At 41.8% G+C, this 23,185-nt stretch overlaps 1 protein-coding gene across 4 annotated transcripts in view; it reads right to left on the reverse strand.

Moving 5' to 3' along the window:
• LOC124785945 (inter-alpha-trypsin inhibitor heavy chain H4-like) overlaps positions 1–23,185 on the reverse strand; it is a 213,198-nt gene that overhangs the window by 34,865 nt on the left and 155,148 nt on the right. For all 4 annotated transcript variants that reach the window (XM_047254225.1, XM_047254223.1, XM_047254224.1 and 1 more), the window contains exons 13-14: positions 21,763–21,792; positions 6,214–6,267 (exon numbers count right to left, since the gene is read on the reverse strand). In XM_047254225.1, coding sequence (XP_047110181.1) covers positions 6,214–6,267; positions 21,763–21,792 — 84 coding nt within the window. The remainder of the gene's footprint in view (positions 1–6,213; positions 6,268–21,762; positions 21,793–23,185) is intronic.

Below are 23,185 nucleotides of genomic sequence, written 5' to 3' on the forward strand. Positions count from 1 at the left end.
AGCTTTGGAGGACTTAAGATCAAATAAGACAGAAGGGATAGATAACACTCTATCAGAATTTCTAAAATCAGTTGGGGATGTGGCAACAAAACGACTATTCACGCTGGTGTATGTGATGTATGACTCAGGTGACATACCATCTGATTTCTGGAAAAATATCATCCAGACAATTTCGAAGACTGGAAGAGCTGAAAAGTGAGAGAATTATCACAAATCAGCTTAACAGCTCATGCATCCAGGTTGCTGACAAGAATATTATACAGAAGAATTGAAAAGAAAACTGAGCGTGTGTTAGATGACGATCAGTTTGGCTTTCGGAAGGTACCGGAGAGACAACTCTGACGTTGCGGTTGATAATGGAGGCAAGACTAAAGAAAAATCAAGACACGTTCATAGCATTTGCCGACCTGGAAAAAGCGTTCGACTGTCTAAAATGGTGCAAGATGTTCGAAATTCTGAGAAAAATGGCGGGGAGGGCTGTAAACTATAGCGAGAGACGCGTAATATACAATACGTACAAGAACCAAGAGGGAATAATTAGAGTGGTCGACAGGGAACGAAGTGCTCGGATTAAAAAGGGTGTAAGACAGAGATATAGTCTTTCGCCCCTACTGTTTCATGTGTACATTGAAAAAGCAATGAAGGAAATAAAAGAAAAATTCAGGAGTGGAATTAAAATTCAAGGTGAACAGATATCGGCGATACGATTCGCTGATAACATTGCTATCCTGAGTGAAAGTGAAGAGGAATTATATGATCTGTTGAATTGAATGAACAATGTAATGAGCACAGTATACGGACTGAGAGGCACCGAAGGAAGACGAAAGTAGTGGGAAGTAGCAGAAATGAGAACGTCGAGAAATTAAATATCAAGGTTGATGGTCACTAAGTAGATGAAGTTAAGGAAATTTGCTACCTAGGCATCCAATTAACCAATGACGGAGCAAAGAGGACCTCAAAAGCAGACTAACACTGGCAAAAAGAGATTCCTGGCCAAGAGAAGTCTACTAGTATCAAACACAAGCCTTAATTTGAGGAAGAAGTTTCAGCGAATGTAGCTTGAAGCACAGCACTGAATGGCAGTGAAACACTGACCGTGGGAAAACCGGAGCAGAAGAGCATCGAAACATTTGGGATGTGGTGCTACAAAATAATATTAAAAATTTGGTGGACTGATAAGATAAGGAATCAGCAGGTTCTGCGCAGAATCGGAGAGGAAAGAAATGTGTGGGAAACACTGACAAGGAGGAGGGACAGGATGATAAGACATCTGTTAAGACATTAGGGACTGACTTCCATCGTACTAGGTGGGGCTGTGGAGGGCAAAGACTGTAGAGGAAGACAGAGGTTGGAATACATCCAGCAAATAATTGAGGACGTAAGTTTGAAAGTGCTACTCTGAGATGAAGAGGTTAGCACAGGAGAGGAATTCGTGGCGGGCAGCATCAAACCATTCAGAAAACTGATGACTCAAAAAAAAGAAAAAAAGATTGCCAACAGGAAAATGTACATTTTTGTAATTTAAATTACACTATTGGCACTATTGCACATGTAAATGGATTAACTTGTCCTTTTTTTCTTAATGCCATATCACGCGAAATTCCGATTTTGTTTTCGTCGATTAATCGCAAATGAAGGCCCACAAAGGTGAATGATTTCAGCGTGTGATAGCTGGGATGGTTTCAAAAAGGCGATTCCACCGCCAGTGACCTCTGCTTGTCAGAATAAACTCACCGGGCATAATATTTGTCACCGTTTTAAACTTGCAGACTCGTCGACGTTGAGCGCTAAAGACGCTGAGGAGGGCTCTCAAGAGACTCTCTACTGTTGTCGTTAAAAAAAAAAAAGTTGCGTACATGTGCCAGTTGAACTGTTGTCTAGGCTCGCAACAAGATACATAAAACATGTAGTTCCGCCTGTAGGTGGTTCTATAATTTTTGGGAATGTCTCTCGTATGATGATTTAAAAGTTGTAGGTTGCCCTTTCTACCACATCTTCATGATCAGTGGGCTGTGGATACTCCTTCCTCGCTGAACTGAAGCCATCATCAAGGGTGGATGCCGTGTTACACGGTACTAGGTTATGACTCGTGGGGGTGACTAATTTTTCGTTCGTCAGACATAATTTTACAGGATGCTAACAATAACCTACAATGATGGAACACTTTTAGTAAAAGTGGTTAATGCTACAGCTGGTATCAGCAATATTTGTATCGCGCTTTATCCGGCTTCCAGTGGGTAACACCGAAGAGAACACCTCTCAGCCTGCAAGATCCGGTCAATCACAGAGGGTGGGATTATTGATAGTTGGAAGCTCCGACGTTATGTGCGTCATGGAGCCCCTTAGGGACATGGCTGCCAAGAAGGGCAAGAAAGCCAATGTGCACTCCGTGCGCATGCCGAGTGGAGCCATTCCAGATGTGGAACGGGTCCTTCCGGACGCCATGAAGAGCACAGGGTGTAGCCAACTGCAGGAGGTGTCTCACGTCGGTGCCAATGATGTTTGTCACTTTGGATCAGAAGGGATTCTCTCTGAGAGGCTAACAGAAGTGGTAAAGGCTGCTAGTCTTGCTTGCAAGATGAAAGCAGAGCTCACAGTTTGCAGCATAGTCGACAGGACCGATCGCGGACCTCTGGTACAGAACCGAGTGGAGGCTCTGAATCAGAAGCTTAGATGGTTCTGCGATCGTGTAGGCTCCAGATTCCTCGACTTGCGCCATAGAGTGGTTTGGTTTCGGGTTCCGCTGAGTAGGTCAGGAGTCTACTGTACGCAGGTGGCAGCTACACGGATAGGAATTGCTGTGTGGCGTGGACTGGGCGGTTTTTTAGGTTAGAGGGTCACGGAAAAACACAAAAAGGGCGTCAGTCACAAAGGATCCAGGCCGAAAACAGAAAGAACTTAGACACAGGAACCTTCGGTATAACAGCTGTAAATTGTCATAGCTGTGTTGGGAAAGTCCCAGAGCTCCAAGCGCTAATGGAAAGCACTGATGCTCAAATTTTTATAGGCACTGAAAGCTGACAAAGACCGGAGATAAGCTCACTCGAAATTTTTGCGAACGGTATTCCTAAAAGATAGGCTAAACATGGTTGGCGGTGGCCTGTTTGTTGCTGTTAGAAGTAGTTTATCTTGTCAAGAAATTGAAGTAGGTAGTTCCTGTGAGTTAGTATGGGCAGAAGTCATTGTTAGCCACCGAAATAAAATAATAGTTGGATCATTTTACCGGCCTTATAATTCAGAAGATACAGTTGGTGAAAGGTTAAGAGAAAACGTAAGTTTGATTTCACACACGTACCCGACTCATACAATTGTAATTGGTGGTGACTTTAATTTGCCTTCGATATGTTGGCAAAAATATATGTTTAATTCCGGAGGTACGCATAAAACATCATCCGAAATTGTGCTAAATGCATTCTCTGAAAGTTATTTCGAGCAGTTAGTTCATGTGCCCACGCGAATAGTAAAATAATCCTGAGTTAATAACGAGCATCAAAACGGTCACAGGAATCAGTGAACACAGGGTTGTCGTAGCGAGGCTGAATATTGTAACCGCCAAATATTCCAAAAATAAATAAAAAATATACCTATTCAAAAAAGCAGATAACGATTCACTTGTCGCCTTCCTGAGAGACAATATCTACTCCTTCCAAATTAACAATGTAAGTGTAAACCAGATGTGGCTTGAATTCAAAGAAATTGTATCGGCAGCTGTTGAGAGATTTATACCAAATAAAAGAACAAACGACGGAGCTGATCCTCCTTGGTACACAAAACGTTTCAGAACCATGTTACAGAAACAGCGAAAAAAACATGCCAACTTTAAACAGACGCTATATCTTCGAGATTGGCGATCTTTTACGGAATCTCGAAATTTAGCGCTGACTTCAATGCGAGATGCTTATAACAATTTCCACAACTTAACTTTGTCTCGAAACATAGCAGAAAATCCAAACGAGATTCTGGTCGTACGTGAAGTATGTGTGTGTGAATTCCTAAGAGACCAAACTGCTGAGGTCATCGATACCTAGACTTTCACACTACTTAAACTAACTTATGCTAAGAACAACACACACACCCATGCCCGAGGGAGGATTTGAACCTCCGGCGGGAGGGGCCACGCTATGTGAAGTATGCTAGTGGCAAGACACAGTCAATGCCTTCTCGGCACGTTAGCGATGGAAATACTATCGAAGACAGTGCTGCCAAGGCAGTTACTAAACTCAGCCTTCCGAAATTCCGACGAAGTAAATATTCCAGAATTCGAATCAAGAACAGGTGACAACATGAGAAAGAGAGAAGTAGATATCCTTGGATTAGTGTAGCAACTTAAATGACTTAATAAAAGCAGGTCCGGACTGTATACCAATTAGGTTCTCTTCAGAGTATGCTGATGAAATAATTCCTACTTAACAATCACATACAACCGTTCGTTCTACGAAAGATCCGTACCCATAGACTGGGAAGTTGCACAGGTCACACCAATATTCTAGAAAGATAGTAGGAGTAATCCCCTAAATTACAAGCCCATATCATTACCGTCGATATGCAGCAGGATTTTGGAACATATATTGTGTTCGAACATCATGAATTACCTTGAAGAAAGTGGTCTATTGACACAGTCAACAAGGATGTCGAATACATCGTTGTTGTGACACACAATTAGCTCTTTACTCGCATGAAGTGCTGAGTGCCATCGACAAGGGATTTCAAATAGATTCCGTATTTCTGGATTTCTGGAAGGCTTTTGACACTGTACCACACAAGTGGCTTGTAGTGAAATTGTGTCCTTATGGAATATCGTCTCAGTCATGTGACGTGATTTCCTGTCAGAGAGGTCACAGTTTGTAGTAATTGACGTAAAGAAATCGAGTGAAACAGAAGTGATTTCTGGCGTTCACCAAGGTAGTATTATAGGCCCTTTGCTTTTTTCCTTATCTATATAAAGAATCTGAGCGACAATCTGAGCAGCCGTCTTGGGTTGTTTGCATATGACGCTGTCGTTTGTTGTTTAGTAACATCATCAGCAAATCGAAACAAATTGCAAAACGATTTAGAAAAGATATTTATATGGTGCGAAAATTGGCAGTTGACCCTAGATAACGAAAAGTGTGAGGTCATCTACACGAGTGCTAAAAGGAATCCGTTAAACTTCGGTCACACGACAAATCAGTCAAATCTGAAGGCCGTAAATTCAATTAAACACCTAGGAATTACAATTACGAACAACTTAAATTGGAAGAAAAAATGCTTGAAATGGCTCTGAGTACTATGGGACTTAACTTCTAAGGTCATCAGTCCCCTAGAATTTAGAACTACTTAAACCTAACCAACCTAAGGACATCACACACATCCATGCCCGAGGCAGGATTCGTAGCGGTCACGCGGTTCCAGACTGTAGCGCCTAGAACCACTCGATAAATTGGAAGAACCACATAAAGAATGTTGTGTGGAAGACTAACCAAAGACTGCGTTTAATTGGCAGGACACTTAGAAAATGTAACAGGTTTACTAAGGAGACTGCCTACACTACGGTTGTCCGTCCTCTTTTAGAATAATGCTGCGCGGTGTGGGATCCTTACTAGATAGGATTGACGGAGTACATCGAAGAAGTTCAAAGAAGGGAGTGCGTTCTGTATTATCGCTAAATAAGGGAGAAGTCTCACGGTAATGATACAGGATTCGGGATGGATGTCATTAAAACAAAGGCGTTTTTCGTTGAGAAGCAATCTTCTCTCGAAATTCCAATCATCGACTTTCTCCTCAAAAATGCGAAAAAATTTTTGTTGACGCCGACCTACATAGGGAGAACCGATCACCACGATAAAATAAGGGAAATGAGAGCTCGTACGGAAAGGTAAAGGTGTTCGTTCTTTCAGCGCGTTGTACGAGTTTGGAATAATAGAGGATTGTGAATGTAATTCGATGAACCCTCTGCCAGGCACTTAAATGTGATTTGTAGAGTATCTATGTAGATGAAGAAGTAGAAGAAAGAAGAGGCTTATTCCTTCAGTCGAAACTAAAAAAAAAAAAGAAGAAATAGAGCCGTCCGCAATCCGAAGTTTGGTAGAAACCCCACAATGCTTTAATGAGGAGGTGCGTGCATTAATCTTCCTCGGCCCTCTGAACTGGCTCACCCATTCAGTTATCCGGGCAGGTACCGTTTACCGTGCAGTCTGAACCACGAAATGATGCGCTATATGCCGATAAACTTACCTGCGACAGGATCTGGGTCGATATCTAGGGCGTCATAGTCATCAAAACTCAAATCTGAAACATATGGAATTGGCTTTAGAATAAGGTCCAAAGCACCCTGCTCTCATACACACAATGCAATGAAATACAGTTTAGAGGTTCCTTGGAACAGCGACTTAACTGGAATATGTTGAGATCGAGATATGGAGCATCAAACGTTTTAAATAGTATTTTTATGAATTTCAAACTCTTGTGTAAGGACTATATTTCAGGCACATATGAATGAAATGTCATGGTTCAGAATACATGATGTGATAGTGTAATATGTACGAATTACTTACTGATTTGGTTTTCAGTTAAGCCGTTGTTCCAGAGAACTCCTTGAACTGTCGCTTAACTGTATTATAGTATAAGCTTACATTCTCGTTGCTTTTCAGAATGTAGACTTTTTGCTTTTCATCCCTGTGGCTAGACCTCGTACTTTACTATATTTTTAATAGAGGGTGCGGAGTAAAATAGCGGAGAATAAGGAGAGAGGAGGGTAGGGAACTTGAAATCGACCATCATTTCGCATATTTGACCTAATCTCACATGTCACAGCTAGTGTGTGTTATCATAAAGAGCGCTATTGCTTGTTGAATTAACCAGATATTGTTGTTGAATCTGAGCAGTCAAAGCTATGCACAATTTAAATTCCTACTTGCGGTTGATCTCGTTAAACACGATTTTTCTGTGTGTCTCCTGCACAGTTACAATACACGTCCCATAACTCTTTCAAATTGTTAAGATAGAAAGTCGCACCTCAGAAACAGAAGCGCAGTAACGTAGTTGGTACGTGGAACTATAAGGTGTGAAACAAAGTATGTGGGGCAAGTCAATTACTGGGCAGGTGTCCTTCGTGAAGGTACTTTACAGCCTCTCCCCGCTGTGCCACTAGGAAGGGGAGGGTGGCGATCCCAACGCCCCGGCCGCCTTTTACCACCCGGAAAAATCTTTCGTCCCCGTCGATTTCCTTTAGACGGAGAGGTGCGCGTCTGGTTACGATCATGGTTCCATAGGCAACAGCAACACTTTTTTCGTGAAGGCACTGGCAGTCTTGTCTCACAGTTGGATGAAAGAATACTTTTGAAATAATAAACACTTTACTTACTTTTTTACATTTGTTTCGTTTTCATTCGGCTGCCCCTTATACCTCATTACTGGTGTAACCCTTAGTTTCATCAAACACGTCAGCGCTCCCACTTGGTGCTGCAGGTGCTTTCAAAAAGCAAGTATCCCACACGGAAATTGAGTTCACGGTAGGAGATAGAGATGTCGTTCAGTGATGGCTGACGTTTAGGCTTCTTTATCGTGCGAAGCACAGTGCGGGTATTGTAATGATCCAGTTTCTCGTGTATTTTTATTCCACGCTATTAGTTCCAAATCTAAACGTAGGAAAATATCCATTTTCAAGTGTTTATAAGCGGTGGGAGAAGGGCAACAAGTGGGAGAAAACCCGTTTATTAATTATTTTTGGATAAATTTGTTTCACGTAATCGAGAAAGAATGTTTGAAACATCAGCCGGAGAACTGAACGTGTACACGCGGCGCAGGCGTGAAACAATGTAATAAGAGGCACGGAGTCTACGACCGACCACTGTATTGCGGAAAGAAGATCAGGACGAAATTACTGAGTCAGTCAATGCTTTTTATTCTGGACTGATCGATATACAAGGTACTTTTTCTGAATTAGCGAAACTACAGGAACCGATCTCTAAAGGATACGAAACAAAAAAGTTCATGTGAACATATCGCCGGCATAAATACATTCCAATGGATGCACACCGGCTGGAAGGATAGATTGTTATGTCTGTGCTGGTGTCTTAGCTTCACACTCAAATCGGCAGTGACCTGGAGCACGTTACGTTTAGTACCGCTAAATGGATGTATTCCAGCAGGAGAGCCAGAGTCATGCACAGCAAGTGCGGTTATGCCTCGCCTGCGAGGCTTTGTGGAAGGATGATTGATCCCACAAGGCGTTCGACGATAATCCCGGCTCTCACATTGAGGCTGAACGGGTGCTGATGGTTCGCTGCCACCATACCATAGGGATCCTTCGTAACCCACATGTGGTTGATGAGGTTGTCGATGCCGAACCTCGTAAAGGTATCCTCATCTGTGACTAGGGTGCATGACAGAACTCCCAGCACCATGGTAGTCTGTGCGACGAACCGGCACGCTCGTCTGGCTTACCCCATGCTGGCAGGCCACCTGCCTGTTGACGATACCAGGGCCATTGTCAAAAATCTTGTACCTCCACCTTCAAGAGTCAGTAGCTCGTGGTCCAGTGGTTAGCGCTGCTGAATCTCAATCACGTGACCCCAGGTCGATTCTCGACAGAGTCGAGAATTTTGTCCGCATGGGACTGGGTGTGTGTGTTTTGTCCTCATAATCATTTCTGTCGAGGTGGTGTCAAATAAAAGAAGACCTACACCAGCTAGCCGAACTCCCCAGAATGGAATTCCCTGCAAAAACAGCCAAATGCACATTCAATTTCCACCTTCAGATGGACCAAAGGGCCATATGATCTTTTCTGCTCCTTATCTTCGCAGATATACACTCCTGGAAATTGAAATAAGAACACCGTGAATTCATTGTCCCAGGAAGGGGAAACTTTATTGACACATTCCTGTGGTCAGATACATCACATTATCACACTGACAGAACCACAGGCACATAGACACAGGCAACAGAGCATGCACAATGTCGGCACTAGTACAGTATATATCCACCTTTCGCAGCAATGCAGGCTGCTATTCTCCCATGGAGACGATCGTAGAGATGCTGGATGTAGTCCTGTGGAACGGCTTGCCATGCCATTTCCACCTGGCGCCTCAGTTGGACCAGCGTTCGTGCTGGACGTGCAGACCGCGTGAGACGACGCTTCATCCAGTCCCAAACATGCTCAATGGGGGACAGATCCGGAGATCTTGCTGGCCAGGGTAGTTGACTTACACCTTCTAGAGCACGTTGGGTGGCACGGGATACATGCGGACGTGCATTGTCCTGTTGGAACAGCAAGTTCCCTTGCCGGTCTAGGAATGGTAGAACGATGGGTTCGATGACGGTTTGGATGTACCGTGCACTATTCAGTGTCCCCTCGACGATCACCAGTGGTGTACGGCCAGTGTAGGAGATCGCTTCCCACACCATGATGCCGGGTGTTGGCCCTGTGTGCCTCGGTCGTATGCAGTCCTGATTGTGGCGCTCACCTGCACGGCGCCAAACACGCATACGACCATCATTGGCACCAAGGCAGAAGCGACTCTCATCGCTGAAGACGACACGTCTCCATTCGTCCCTCCATTCACGCCTGTCGCGACACCACTGGAGGCGAGCTGCACGATGTTGGGGCGTGAGCGGAAGACGGCCTAACGGTGTGCGGGACCGTAGCCCAGCTTCATGGAGACGGTTGCGAATGGTCCTCGCCGATACCCCAGGAGCAACAGTGTCCCTAATTTGCTGGGAAGTGGCGGTGCGGTCCCCTACGGCACTGCGTAGGATCCTACGGTCTTGGCGTGCATCCGTGCGTCGCTGTGGTCCGGTCCCAGGTCGACGGGGACGTGCAACTTCCGCCGACCACTGGCGACAACATCGATATACTGTGGAGACCTCACGCCCCACGTGTTGAGCAATTCGGCGGTACGTCCACCCGGCCTCCCGCATGCCCACTATACGCCCTCGCTCAAAGTCCGTCAACTGCACATACGGTTCACGTCCACGCTGTCGCGGCATGCCACCAGTGTTAAAGACTGCGATGGAGCTCCGTATGCCATGGCAAACTGGCTGACACTGACGGCGGCGGTGCACAAATGCTGCGCAGCTAGCGCCATTCGACGGCCAACACCGCGGTTCCTGGTGTGTCTGCTGTGCCGTGCGTGTGATCATTGCTTGTACAGCCCTCTCGCAGTGTCCGGAGCAAGTATGGTGGGTCTGACACACCGGTGTCAATGTGTTCTTTTTTCCATTTCCAGGAGTGTAGTTTACTACAAAATCTCCCCGCATGTCTGCGTCAGAGCTGCAGGATTGCAGTTATAATAGACTTCTTCTGAAAGACTTTTTGGAAAGTGATTAATATGTGGCTCATTGCCTGTAACATTATTTCAAGACCATATCAGGGGCGTTCAACAGATAACGCAACATTTTGTTTCATAAAGCAGGTTCGCTTTATTCAGGATTCCAATACACCATATTATTCCCCTCTGTTTTAACTACAGAACCCTATTTTTCAACATAATTTCCGCTCAATGCAACGGCTCTACGTCATCTTGCTGGGAGGACCTGTATGCCCGCATGGGTAACACTCTACTGGTCGACGTCAACAACTTGAGCACCGCAACTGGTAGACATTGTGTTAGCGCTACCAGAAGGGACGTCCAGTCGCGCAGCGAGGTGTTTGATTGTGATCAATCGATCATCCCGCAGGAGAGTGTCCGCAAGTTGCAGCATTGCGGGAGTTACAGCTGTGCGGCTGGCCAGCACACGGGAGATCGTAGAGTTTGGCGCACTCTTGTTGCGATGATGACGGACGCCTAGCGCACTCACTCATCGAGCTTTTGTTCACTGCCAGGTCTCCACAGATATTCTGCAAGCGTCTATGAATATCTGCGATGCTCTGTTTTCCCCCCAAAAGAATCTCAATGACAGCTAACAGCTTCGAACGCATCTCCGTTACAGACGTCATTTTGAAAGCTACACTACTGGCCATTAAAATTGCTACACCACGAAGATGACGTGCTACAGACGCGAAATTTAACCGACAGGAAGACGATGCTGTGATATGCAAATGATTAGCTTTTAAGAGCGTTCACACAAGGTTGGCACCGGTCGCGACACCTACAACGTGCTGACATGAGGAAAGTTTCCAACCGATTTATCATACACAAACAGCAGTTGACCGGCGTTGCCTGGTGAAACGTTGTTGTGATGCCTCGTGTAAGGAGCAGAAATGCGCACCATCACGTTTCCGACTTTGATAAAGGTCGGATTGTAGCCTCTCGCGATTGCGGTTTATCGTATCGCGACATTACTGCTCGCATTGGTCGAGATCCAATGACTGTTAGCGGAATATGGAATCGGTGGGTTTGGGAGGGTAATACGGAACGCCGTGCTGGATCCCAACGGCCTCGTATCACTACCAATCGAGACTACAGGCATCTTATCCGCATCGCTGTAATGGATCGTGCAGCCACGTCTCGATCCCTCTGTGAACAGATTGGGACGTTTGCAATACAACAACCATCTGGACGAACAGTTCGCTCGGAGAGCATGGCTGCGGTTACCCCTGACGGTGCATCACAGACAGGAGCGCCTGCGATGGTGTACTCAACGACGAACCTGGGTGCACGAATGGCAAAACGTCATTTTTTCCGACGAATCCAGGTTCTGTTTACAGCATCATGATGGTCGCATCCGTGTTTGGCGACATCGCGGTGAACGCACATTGGAAGCTTGTATTCGTCATCGCCATACTGGCGTATCACCCGCCATGCGATTGGTTACACGTCTCGGTCACCTCTTGTTCGCATTGATGGCACTTTGAACAGTGGACGTTACATTTCAGATGTGTTACGACCCGTGGCTCTACCCTTCATTCGATCCCTGCGAAACCCTACATTTCAGCAGGATAATGCACGACCCCATGTTGCATGTCCTGTACGGGCCTTTCTGGATACAGGAAATGTTCGACTGCTGCCCTGAACAGCACTTTCTCCAGATCTCTCACCAATTGAAAACGTCTGGTCAATGGTGGTCGAGCAACTGGCTCGTCACAATACGCCAGTCACTACTCTTGATGAACTGTGGCATCGTGTTGAAGCTGCATGGGCAGCTGTACCTGTACACGCCATCCAAGTTCTGTTTGACTCAATGCCCAGGCGTATCAAGGCCATTATTACGGCCAGAGTTGGTTGTTCTGGGTCCTGATTTCTCAGGATCAATGCAAACAAATTGCGTGAAAACGTAATCACATGTCAGTTCTAGTATAACATATTTGTCCAATGAATACTCGTTTATCATCTGCATTTCTTCTTGGCGTAGCAATTTTAGTGGCCAGTAATGTACTTATAGCGCCTTATACAGGGATTTTTTTGCGCTGGGTACCCAGGAACAGCGGAGCATAATTCAAAGCAGAGCCTCAGTTAGGATACTTACGCTTGTATTTTAAAACTTTCAGGGTTTATTTATTTTAAGTCTCTTGTAGCGATGGTTCTCCAAAGATAACATGAATAACACGAATTCTTACTGAACTTTCGTGCTCAGGATTCAGTTGTATCGATGACGAAGTCGTTAGTACTGGGGCAAAAGCTCAGGTAGGAGATCAACGGAGAACTGGACCAGCCTTGTCTGTCAAAAAATAAGGATCCCCACAAGTTTAGGAAAACAACTGAAACCTACATTGGAGGCCTAGCAGAGATTTATCCCGTACACATGTTCACTTTATTAATCATTTCACTGCCTAGCTCGGTATCAGTCTTGAGACCTATACATGCAAGAAGAAAATGTGGCGTGCTTTGTATCTGAGGAGCCGTGTGTGGGGAAAAAAAGAAAGATATATATATATATACTAACAAGGAAACCTCCCCATCGCATCCCCCTCAGATTTAGTTATAAGTTGGCGCAGTGGATAGGCCTTGAAAAACTGAACACGTATCAATCGAGAAAACAGGAAGAAGTTGTGTGAAACTACGAAAAAAATAAGCAAAATATACAAACTGAGTAGTCCATGCGCAAGATAGGTAACATCAAGGACAGTGTCAGCACAGGGGCTCCGTGGTCCCGTGGTTAGCGTGAGCAGCTGCCGAACGAGTTCAAGTCTTCCCTCGAGTGAAGAGTTTGCTTTCTTTATTTTCGCAAAGTTATGATCTGTCTGTTAGTTCATTGACGTCTCTGTTCACTGTAATAAGTTTAGTGCCTGTGTTTTGCGACTGCACCGCAAACCGTGCGATTAGTAGACGAAAGGACGTGCCTCTCCAATGGGAACCGAAAACATTTGATCGCAAGGTCATAGGTCAACCGATTCCTCACAGGAAAACACGTCTGATATATTCTATGCGGAACTGGTGACGGCATATGCGTCACATGATAGGAATATGTTGTCGACCCACCTAACTTGTACACTTGGCGAATGGGTAAAAAGATTCTTCTACCTTGCCCGATTTAGGTTTTCTTGTGGATGTGATAACCACTCCCAAAAAAGTGATGAAAACATAAGAGTTTGTCACATAAACTGCAACAAATGAATGCAACAGTTTCACAGTCACACAGTTTCCCCTGTGCTTTGTCAAAACATATGTTTTTAACGTTTTCAAATTTTTCCGTGTGTAAACCGTCAAATCCTGCGTATGTCCAAGCAAATCTGAACATGTCCTGGAATTTTGGAGAGCGAAGTTGGTTATGTGTGAGTGCCTGAAGTGTGATAATTGTCTGAAACCAAAAAAAAAAGAATTAAACTTTTTCACTCGAATGAAGACCTGAACTAAGAACCTCTCGTTCCGCAGCTGCTCACGCTAACCACGGGACAACGGCTCCTGAGATCACATTATCCTTGATGTTGCCCATCTTACGCATGGACTACTCAGCTTGTATATTTTGCTTATTTTTTTCATAGTTCCACACAACTTCTTCCTGTTTTCTCGATTGATTTGTGTTCAGTTTTTCAAGGCCTATCCAGTGTGCCAACTTATAACTAAATCTGAGGGGGGTGCGATGGGGATGTTCCCTTGTAAGATTGTCGGGGCACACATTTTCATCTGTCCCCGTTGACGTATGTCAACGTCTGTAAACAGCTAAGGGTGTTCATTTAATTGTAAAAAAGAAAGAAACTGGACGTCAAGTTCCTGGGTCTCAGGGAGAGATAAATCTGAAACTGTAGTGTTCTTAGTTCCACCTGACAATTAGTTTTTGCGTTTGTGACTTTGTCAGCACTTGTATTGCTGGGTAATGTGTATGGGTCGTGCAAGTCTTCGTAGTTCGTGACGTTTACAGTCGTCCGTAAACGCTGTAGGCATAGATTGAGAGGAAGGGTGGAACACCTACACATTATGCCTGAGATCAGGCAGCAACGGATAGGGCCGGCTTTAAGTAACACTATTACCTGTCGAAGAAAATGTAGCTAAAGTTTTCTAAATTCTTGGACGAGGATATGCAAGGAATAGATACTACGCCTTACCAGAGTTGTCACGTCTGTCACTCGTAGGAGCTCGGACAGATTCCCGATACTATTCAGAAGTTTTCTTAGTGGTAGGAATTGAAAGAGATGCATTCGGCAGAGCATAAACAGTTAAGGAGCTACCTGAAGGGAAAGTGGCGGTCGTGGTGGAATCTACGTATACATCTACACAGATACTCCACATGCCACCGTATGGTGAGTGGCGGAGGGTACCCTGGACCACTACTTGTCATTTCCTTCCCTGTTCCACTCGCAAATAGAGCGAGGGATAAACGACTGTCTGTATGCCTCCTTAGGAGTCCTAGTTTCTCATATCTTATCTTAGTGGTCCTTACGCGCAATGTATGCTGGCGGCAGTAGAATCGTTCGGCAGTCAGCTTCAAATATCGGATCTCTAAATTTTATCAATAGTATTTCTCGAAAAGAACTTCGCCTTTCCTCCAGGGATTCCAATTTGAGTTCCCAAAGCATCTCCGTAACACTTACGTGTTGTTCGAACCTACCGGTAACAAATCTAGCAGCCCGCCTCTGAATTGCTTTGATGTGTTTCTTCAATCCGACCTGGTACAGATCCCAAACACTCAAACAGAACCCAAGAACAGGTCGCACAAACGTCCTACATGTGGTCTCCTTTGCAGGTGAACCACTCTTTCCTAAAATTCTCCAAATAACCCGAAGTCAAACATTCGTCTGCCCTACTATAATTCTCTTATGCTCGTTTCACCTCGTATCGCTTTGCAACGCCATGCCCAGATATTTAAATGATATGACAGCGTCAAGTAGGACACTAGTAATACTTTATCTGAACATTACAGGTTTGATCTTCCTACTCATCCCCATTAATTTACATTTTTCCACATTTAGGGCTGGCTGTCATTCATCACACCAGCCCGAAATTTTGTCTAAGTCGTCTTGTGTCTTTCCACAGTCACTCGACATTTTACCGTACACGACGGCATCATCAGCAAACAATCGCAGATTGTTATGTCACTTATGTGTCTAGAGATGTCTAGAGACCAACAGCGGTCCTTACCACACTTCCCTGCGGCACTCTGATGGTACCCTTGTCCCTGATGAACACTCGCCATAGAGGTCAACATACTTGGTTCTGTTGTTTAAGAGGTCTTCGTGCCACTGACATATCTGTAAACTTATTCTATATGCTCATACCTTCGTTAACAGACTGCAATGGTGCACCATGTCAAATGTTTTCCGGGAATATAGAAATATTGAATCTGTCTGTTGTTCTTCATCCAGAGTTCTCAGTATGTCGTATGAGAAAAAGAAAAACTGAGTTTCGCACGAGCAACGCTTTCTAAAACCATGCTGAATCGTGTACATGAGCTTCTCAGTCTGAAGAAGGTTTATTGTGTAATAAGAATAAGGCCGTTAACTGTCAGTCGCAGAACAGGGTGTACTGGTCGCCCTTCTGCACATGTCAGACAACAACACATTATTTCAATCAACAGCAATACTGTTATTACATCCTGCACTTCCCATTGTTTAAATATTCAGTTCAGTTTTATCAAAGCTGTGCTCTGCAGTTGTCCGAATTTTGTGATTGCTGCACCAGTATTTTCTGTTAAACTGTTATTAAACTGCATTTTTCCGAAATTATCCATATAAGTTCATTGTGCAGCGTGGTCCGTCCTCGAGTGCAAGTAGTGAAACCGTCGAGGCCGAGAAAAGTAAAGTAATTCAGAGCCAATACAGTGATAATTATTTATCTAAAGGGTTTTTTGGCGAGATGACAAAACATGCCCAAAACCCGAAAGTGTTGTTGCGTAAATTGAAACGGCATTTGTCAATAAAACAATCCTCTCGGTTAAGTAAAGATGTAAATCATTTTCGTCGGTTGTTGGACTAAAAAAAAAGTGAAGCCCGTGACTACATCGGTACATGTTTTGAAGAAAGTACATGAAGTTGGATAGGTAGCCGAACTTATCCCAAGGCCAAAAAACCACATGCAATGGCAGAAAAGTTGTTAATGTATGCATGTTAAGAAACTGTAAAAATAGTCCTTGGTTCAGGAGCTGCTATTAAAATTTCAAAAATGTCTTTCTAAGCTGACGCAATCAGCTGGCGAGTTAGTGACACATCCAGTGACATGGAAGACATTTTGAAGGAGAAAATTAAGACCACCCGTAAGTTCTCACTTCAGATGGTCGAGTCCACCTATACTGTCAGTCACACAGAACTTCTTTCCTTCATAAGTTACGTTGATGGGGATGGAATTGCAAGTAATTTCTTTTTTTGCAAATAATTACCTGATTGAGCAACCGGTGAGGAATTATCCCGTGTGACTATTATTTGGTCCGTAATGATTTAATCTAGTAGGATTGCAGATGGGTCATTGAAAACAAGATTTATCGAAGTCCCTTTGGATACTTTCCGGTTGCCAATAAACCCCGGCTATCTCTGAGAAGGCAGTTCATGTGTTATCACCACTTTGAAGTATATAATTGTGTTAAATGGGCTCCCCAATGTTAACTGAAATTAAAACATCAAAGAGAGAGAGAGTGATAGACACGAAAAGTAGTCGACTTTGCTTATTTTCATTCACTTATGACGTACAGCATTGTGTTATGTGGTAACTGTCAAAGAGTGTTTTTGGCTCAGAACCAGGCAGTTTGGGCAATAAGTGGTGTACGTTTGTGAACTTCTTGTCGAATCCAGTTCATTTGTCTGTGTATTCTGACATTGGCCTTTCAATATATATATATATATTCTTTAATGTCTTTTCTTACTAGTAATACGAGCTTATTCTCAACAATTAGCACCTTTCACTCAGTTAATACTAGGCAGAAATTTAATCTACATTTGGATTGCATCTCCTTGACTCTTGTGCAGAAAGACGACCAGTAATCTCTGCATCCATTTTCAATAAGCCACCACAAGAATTCAAAAACCTGAGCAGTAATCCATGAGCTTTCAAATCTAAACTGGAGAATTTCCGCATGAGTCACTCCATCTATTCTATCGAGGAGTTCCTTGAAAAATTAAGCTTATTTCCGTGCTATACTGTTAATTGCATTTGCGTAAACGTATAACTTGTCGTCTAAATAGAAGTCATAAGCATTTTATTTTACCTATTATTTCTTTTCTATTGTAATTTAATGTACTGACACTTCCCATAAACATGGAGATTTGTGTTCAGTTTCATCCTACGGAACTAGAAGCGTAAAATAAATAAATAATAGATAAAGAAATGAAGCTTGCTTTGTCCACGATTCTGTCACGAATCAGCTGTTTGTGTGCAGCAAAGCATTCTCAAGTGTTACATTACGAGTAGAGTTATTTTGTTTTAAACTATTATTGTAATGTCTATTTTCTACAGTGAATTAAACTTATTAAGTTGTTAATAAATTCATGAGTGTATCCCTATTTTATAATAATAATAATAATAATAAACCCTGTGGAGGCCCGGGAAAACAATAGGCCTCCGGTATGTTCTGCCTGTCGTAAAAGGCGACGAGAAGAACAAACCACTAATAGGGCTAACCCCCCTTTTAGTGTGATTAGTTGGTTCAGGACAGAACTAATGAAGCCTCGGAAAAGCGCTGTCATGGTCGGGGACGACGCTTGAATCCTATGCCCGTCCATAATGGTAACGACACTACTAGCCACACGGAAAATGATTTAAATCCAAATAGAGGTGTTTTGTAGGATATGCTTCCTGCAACCACTCTAGAAGGAAAACAAAGACAGAGGATGAGATGGTCAGATGAAGTTAGCCGACACCTCATGTTCTGTTATTACCAAGCAACAAACTTAGGAACCAACACAACTGGATACAGATCACAAGTATACACAACATTTATTACCAGATACCCAGAATTAAAATTTTTAACAGAACAACGACTAGCTGATCAGATCCGTGTAATAATAAAAAATAACAGGATAACCCAGCCAGAATTAGAAAACATCAAACAACAAGTACGACAAATACCGGAACAAAATAATATGCAACCAGAAGAAGAAGAAAATACAGTAATAGACTCAAACATCCCAGAGCAAACAAACAAAGAACAACACGCATCAATGAAGCAATCAGAGGAAAACGAAATCTTAAGACAGCCACCAGAACAGGCACCAATAGAACACAAAGTGACATACATGTTAGATATAGAACAAAAATTTCAGCTGACATATATAGAATACAAATACACAAATACTGACATTAGACCATTTTTACATAGACTACCAAATAACCCACAAGTCGAAACAACAATAACAACTATCAACACAATCATACACAACAAAATAAATGAAAATACAACTATGGAAGGGTTACAACTACTGGCTTATATAGGAGCACTCACTACACTAAATATACACACTAGGCAGAGATCAGAACCAACCAACACACAGAAGAAACCGACAAAACCAGCATGGCAACACAGGCTACAGATCAGAATAGAACAACTGAGAAAAGACATCGGTCAGCTAACACAATTTATAAGAAATGAAATATCAGACAAAAAACGAAAAAGGTTAGGTAAAATCTCACAACAAGAAGCGATAGAGCAATTAGGTGAAAAGCATTGGCCAAACGACTTAGAAGATACAAAAAAGCGAAAATAGAAGAAAACAAAACCAAACATTCAACACAAACCAAAAGAAATTTTACCAGACAATAGATAACTCACACATTAAAATAGACAATCCACCAAACATAACAGACATGGAACACTTCTGGAGCAACATATGGTCAAATCCGGTACAATATAACAGGCATGCACGGTGGATACAAGCAGAAACAGACGCATACAAGATAATACCACAAATGCCTGAAGTGATGATTTTGCAACATAAAGTCACCCGAGCAATTAATTCTACTCACAACTAGAAAGCCCCTGGAAAAGATAAAATAGCAAGTTTCTGGCTAAAGACGTTCACCTCAACACATTCACATCTAACTAAATTATTTAACAGTTACATTGAAGGCCCATACACATTCCCTGATACACTTACACATGTAATAACTTATCTTTAACCTAAAGATCAAGCAGCTAAATATCGCCCCATAACATGCCTACCAACAATATACAAAATATTAACTTCAGTCATTACACAGAAATTAATGACACATACAACACAGAACAAAATTATAAATGAAGAACAAAATGGCTGCTGCAAAGGAGCACAAGGATGTAAAGAGCATCTGATAATAGATGGAGAGGTGACATATCAAGCTAAAACTAAACAAAGGTCGCTACACTGCGCATACATTGATTACCAAAAAGCCTTTGATAGTGTACCCCACTCATGGTTACTACAAATATTGGAAATATACAAAGTAGATCCTAAATTGATACAGTTCCTAAACATAGTAATGAAAAATTGGAAAACCACACTTAATATCCAAAGAAATTCAAATAATATCACATCACAGCCAATACAGATTAAGTGTGGAATATACCAAGGAGGCTCATTAAGTCCTTTCTGGTTCTGCCTTGCACTGAACCCACTATCCAACATGCTAAATAATACGAATTATGGATACAATATTACTGGAACATACCCGCACAAAATCACACATTTGCTATACATGGATGATCTAAAACTACTGGCAGCAACAAATCAACAACTCAACCAATTACTAAAGATAACAGAAGGATTCAGCAATGATATAAGTATGGCTTTTGGAACAGACAAATGTAAGAAAAATAGCATAGTCAAGGGAAAACACACTAAACAGGAAGATTACATATTGGATAACCACAGCGACTGCATAGAAGCGATGGAAAAACAGATGCCTATAAATATCTAGGATACAGACAAAACATAGGAATAGATATTACAAATATTAAAGAAGAACTAAAAGAAAAATATAGACAAAGACTAACAAAAATACTGGAAACAGAACTGACAGCAAGAAACAAGACAAAAGCTATAAATACTTATGTTATACCAATATTGACCTACTCATTTGGAGTAGTGAAATGGAGTAACACAGACCTAGAAAAACTCAGTATACTTACACTATCACAGTGCCACAAATATAGAATACATCACGTACATTCAGCAACATAAAGATTCACATTAAGCAGAAAGGAAGGAGGAAGGGGATTTATCGACATAAAAAACCTACATTATGGACAGGTAGACAATTTAAGAAAATTCTTTATAGAACGAGCAGAAACTAGCAAAATACACAAAGCAATCACATATATAAATACATCAGCTACACTACTGCAATTTCATAAACACTTCTACAACCCTTTAGATCACACAACAGCAACAGATATGAAGAAAGTAAATTCGAAAAAGAAAACACTACACGGCAAGCACCCGTATCATCTAACACAGCCACACATTGATCAAGATGCATCCAACACATGATTAAGAAAAGGCAATATATACAGTGAGATGGAAAGATTCATGATTGCAATACAGGATCAAACAATAAATACCAGATATTACAGCAAGCATATTATTAAAGATCCCAATACCACAACAGATAAAGGTAGACTTTGCAAACAACAAACAGAAACAGCAGATCACATCACAAGCGGATGTACAATACTAGCAAATACAGAATACGCCAGAAGACATGACAATGTAGCAAAAATAATACATCAACAACTTGCCATACAACATAAACTAATAAAACAACATGTTCCCACATACAAGTATGCACCACAAAATGTACTGGAGAATGATGAATACAAATTATACTGGAACAGAACCATTATAACAGATAAAACAACACCACATAACAAACCTGACATCATACTCACCAATAAAAAGAAGAAATTAACACAACTAATCGAAATATCCATACCCAATAGAACAAATATACAGAAGAAAACAGGAGAAAAAATTGAAAAATACATCCAACTGGCTGAGGAAGTCAAGGACATGTGGCATCAGGATAAAGTTGACATTATACCAATTATACTATCAACTACAGGAGTCATACCACACAATATCCACCAGTACATCAACGCAATACAGCTACATCCAAACGTATATGTACAACTACAGAAATCTGTAATTATTGATACATGTTCATTTACACAAAAGTTCCTGAATGCAATGTAACATATACCGTACAGTTAAAAGGAAGTCACGCTTGATCAAGGTCTGTGTCACTTTCCATTTTTAACCAGACATAGCGTCTTAGAAAGGAAAGAAATAATAATAATAAATGATTATACAATGATTATATATACAATGATTATCCAATAATTATATTAAGATTAACACGATTTTGAGGAGGCAGACATGTTGGTGTACGATGTTGGGTTAGGCCCATCTGCATGTACTGTGAGTAATAAGAGATTGTGGAACACTGATCTGGAACATCATTTTCATTTAAAATATATACAGACTATTAAAGGTGTTACTACACTTACCTAATGCCGCATCGAATGACATTGGGATATCTGAAACAGATTCCAAATGTGTGTCAGAATTTGTTAATTATAGATTGCAGTAGCAAATTATAGCGTTGTAATATTAAGTACATAAAGGCCTATCCTTTGAGTTAAAAAGCCTGTGATCTTGGAACTTTGGAATAATTGGACGAAATATGGGTGAAAATCAGAAGAGACTTATTCTAAGCAGTTGTGTATTAAACTAATGTCCATCAGGGGCTTCGCTGGCGGTAAGAGAGTAGGTGGATAAAGTATTATATTAAAAAATCAAACACGAGAATCAGCAGAAAGGGACCATAATGTCATATCATTTTTATATCATCCGTTGTTTTTATTAACAATGAAAAGTTTTTTAATTCGATAAGTGTGCGTTAAAATATTTATGTAGCAATAACTCTGGCTTTAAAATTAACAGCTTTGTTTGGACACAATAATGCCAGTTTTAAAAGCAACAAAAATGTATCAACAATTTTATAATTACATATAACCGAAACAGATGCAACTGAAAATAAATGTAAATCAAATCAAGGAGAAATTTTCATTAGTGGACATTGTGTAATTTTTTATTTAGAGGTATTAGCAACAGAAAAAAATTCTATTGCTATGAGTAAACTGTATATCAAACCACTGTCTTCGCCTGCTATTATCCAAAAAGAAATTATTAACCGTACAGAAAACGTACATTCTTGCGTAACCTTACAAATATATGGCACAGAAATCATAGAATGGCGCAATTGTAACTGAGGGAAATGTATATGGCAAATTGTATAATGGTCTTAATAAGAACAGATTGATAGATAATAGACAAAATGATTTCAGGTGAAACTAGTCAGCGAAAAAAAATGTCTGTATTTGTGACACGCAGTAGGGAACAGAGATAAACAATACTTTTCATGATATAGGAGCCTTAGTTATATGTCCCACCTAGCTCTGCATGAAGCCATTCGTTAAATTACATATTTATAAATGATATGCCAAATAGGCTTTTAGTAATTGATAACAGCGTTTGCAATGCAGAATACAGTGGAAATATACTAAAGCGCCAAAGAAACTGGTATAGGCATCCGTATTCAAATACAAAGCTACGTAAACAGGCAGAATACGGCGCTGCGGTCGACAACGCCTATATATGTTAGAACGGTTACTGCTCATACAATGGCAGATAATCAAGATTTAAGTGAGTTTGGAAGTGGTGTTATAGTCGGAGCACGAGTGATAGGAGACAGCATCGCCGACGTAGCGATGAAGTGAGGATTTTCCGTACGATCATTTCACGAGTGTGCCGTGAATATCAGGAATCCTGTAAAACATCCAATCTTCGACATCGATGCGGCCGGAAAAAGGTCCTGCAAGAACGGGACCAATGGCGACTCAAGAGAAACGTTTAACGTGACAGAAGTGC

The sequence above is a fragment of the Schistocerca piceifrons genome, chromosome 1, assembly GCF_021461385.2.
Source record: "Schistocerca piceifrons isolate TAMUIC-IGC-003096 chromosome 1, iqSchPice1.1, whole genome shotgun sequence".
Lineage (NCBI taxonomy): Eukaryota > Metazoa > Arthropoda > Insecta > Orthoptera > Acrididae > Schistocerca > Schistocerca piceifrons.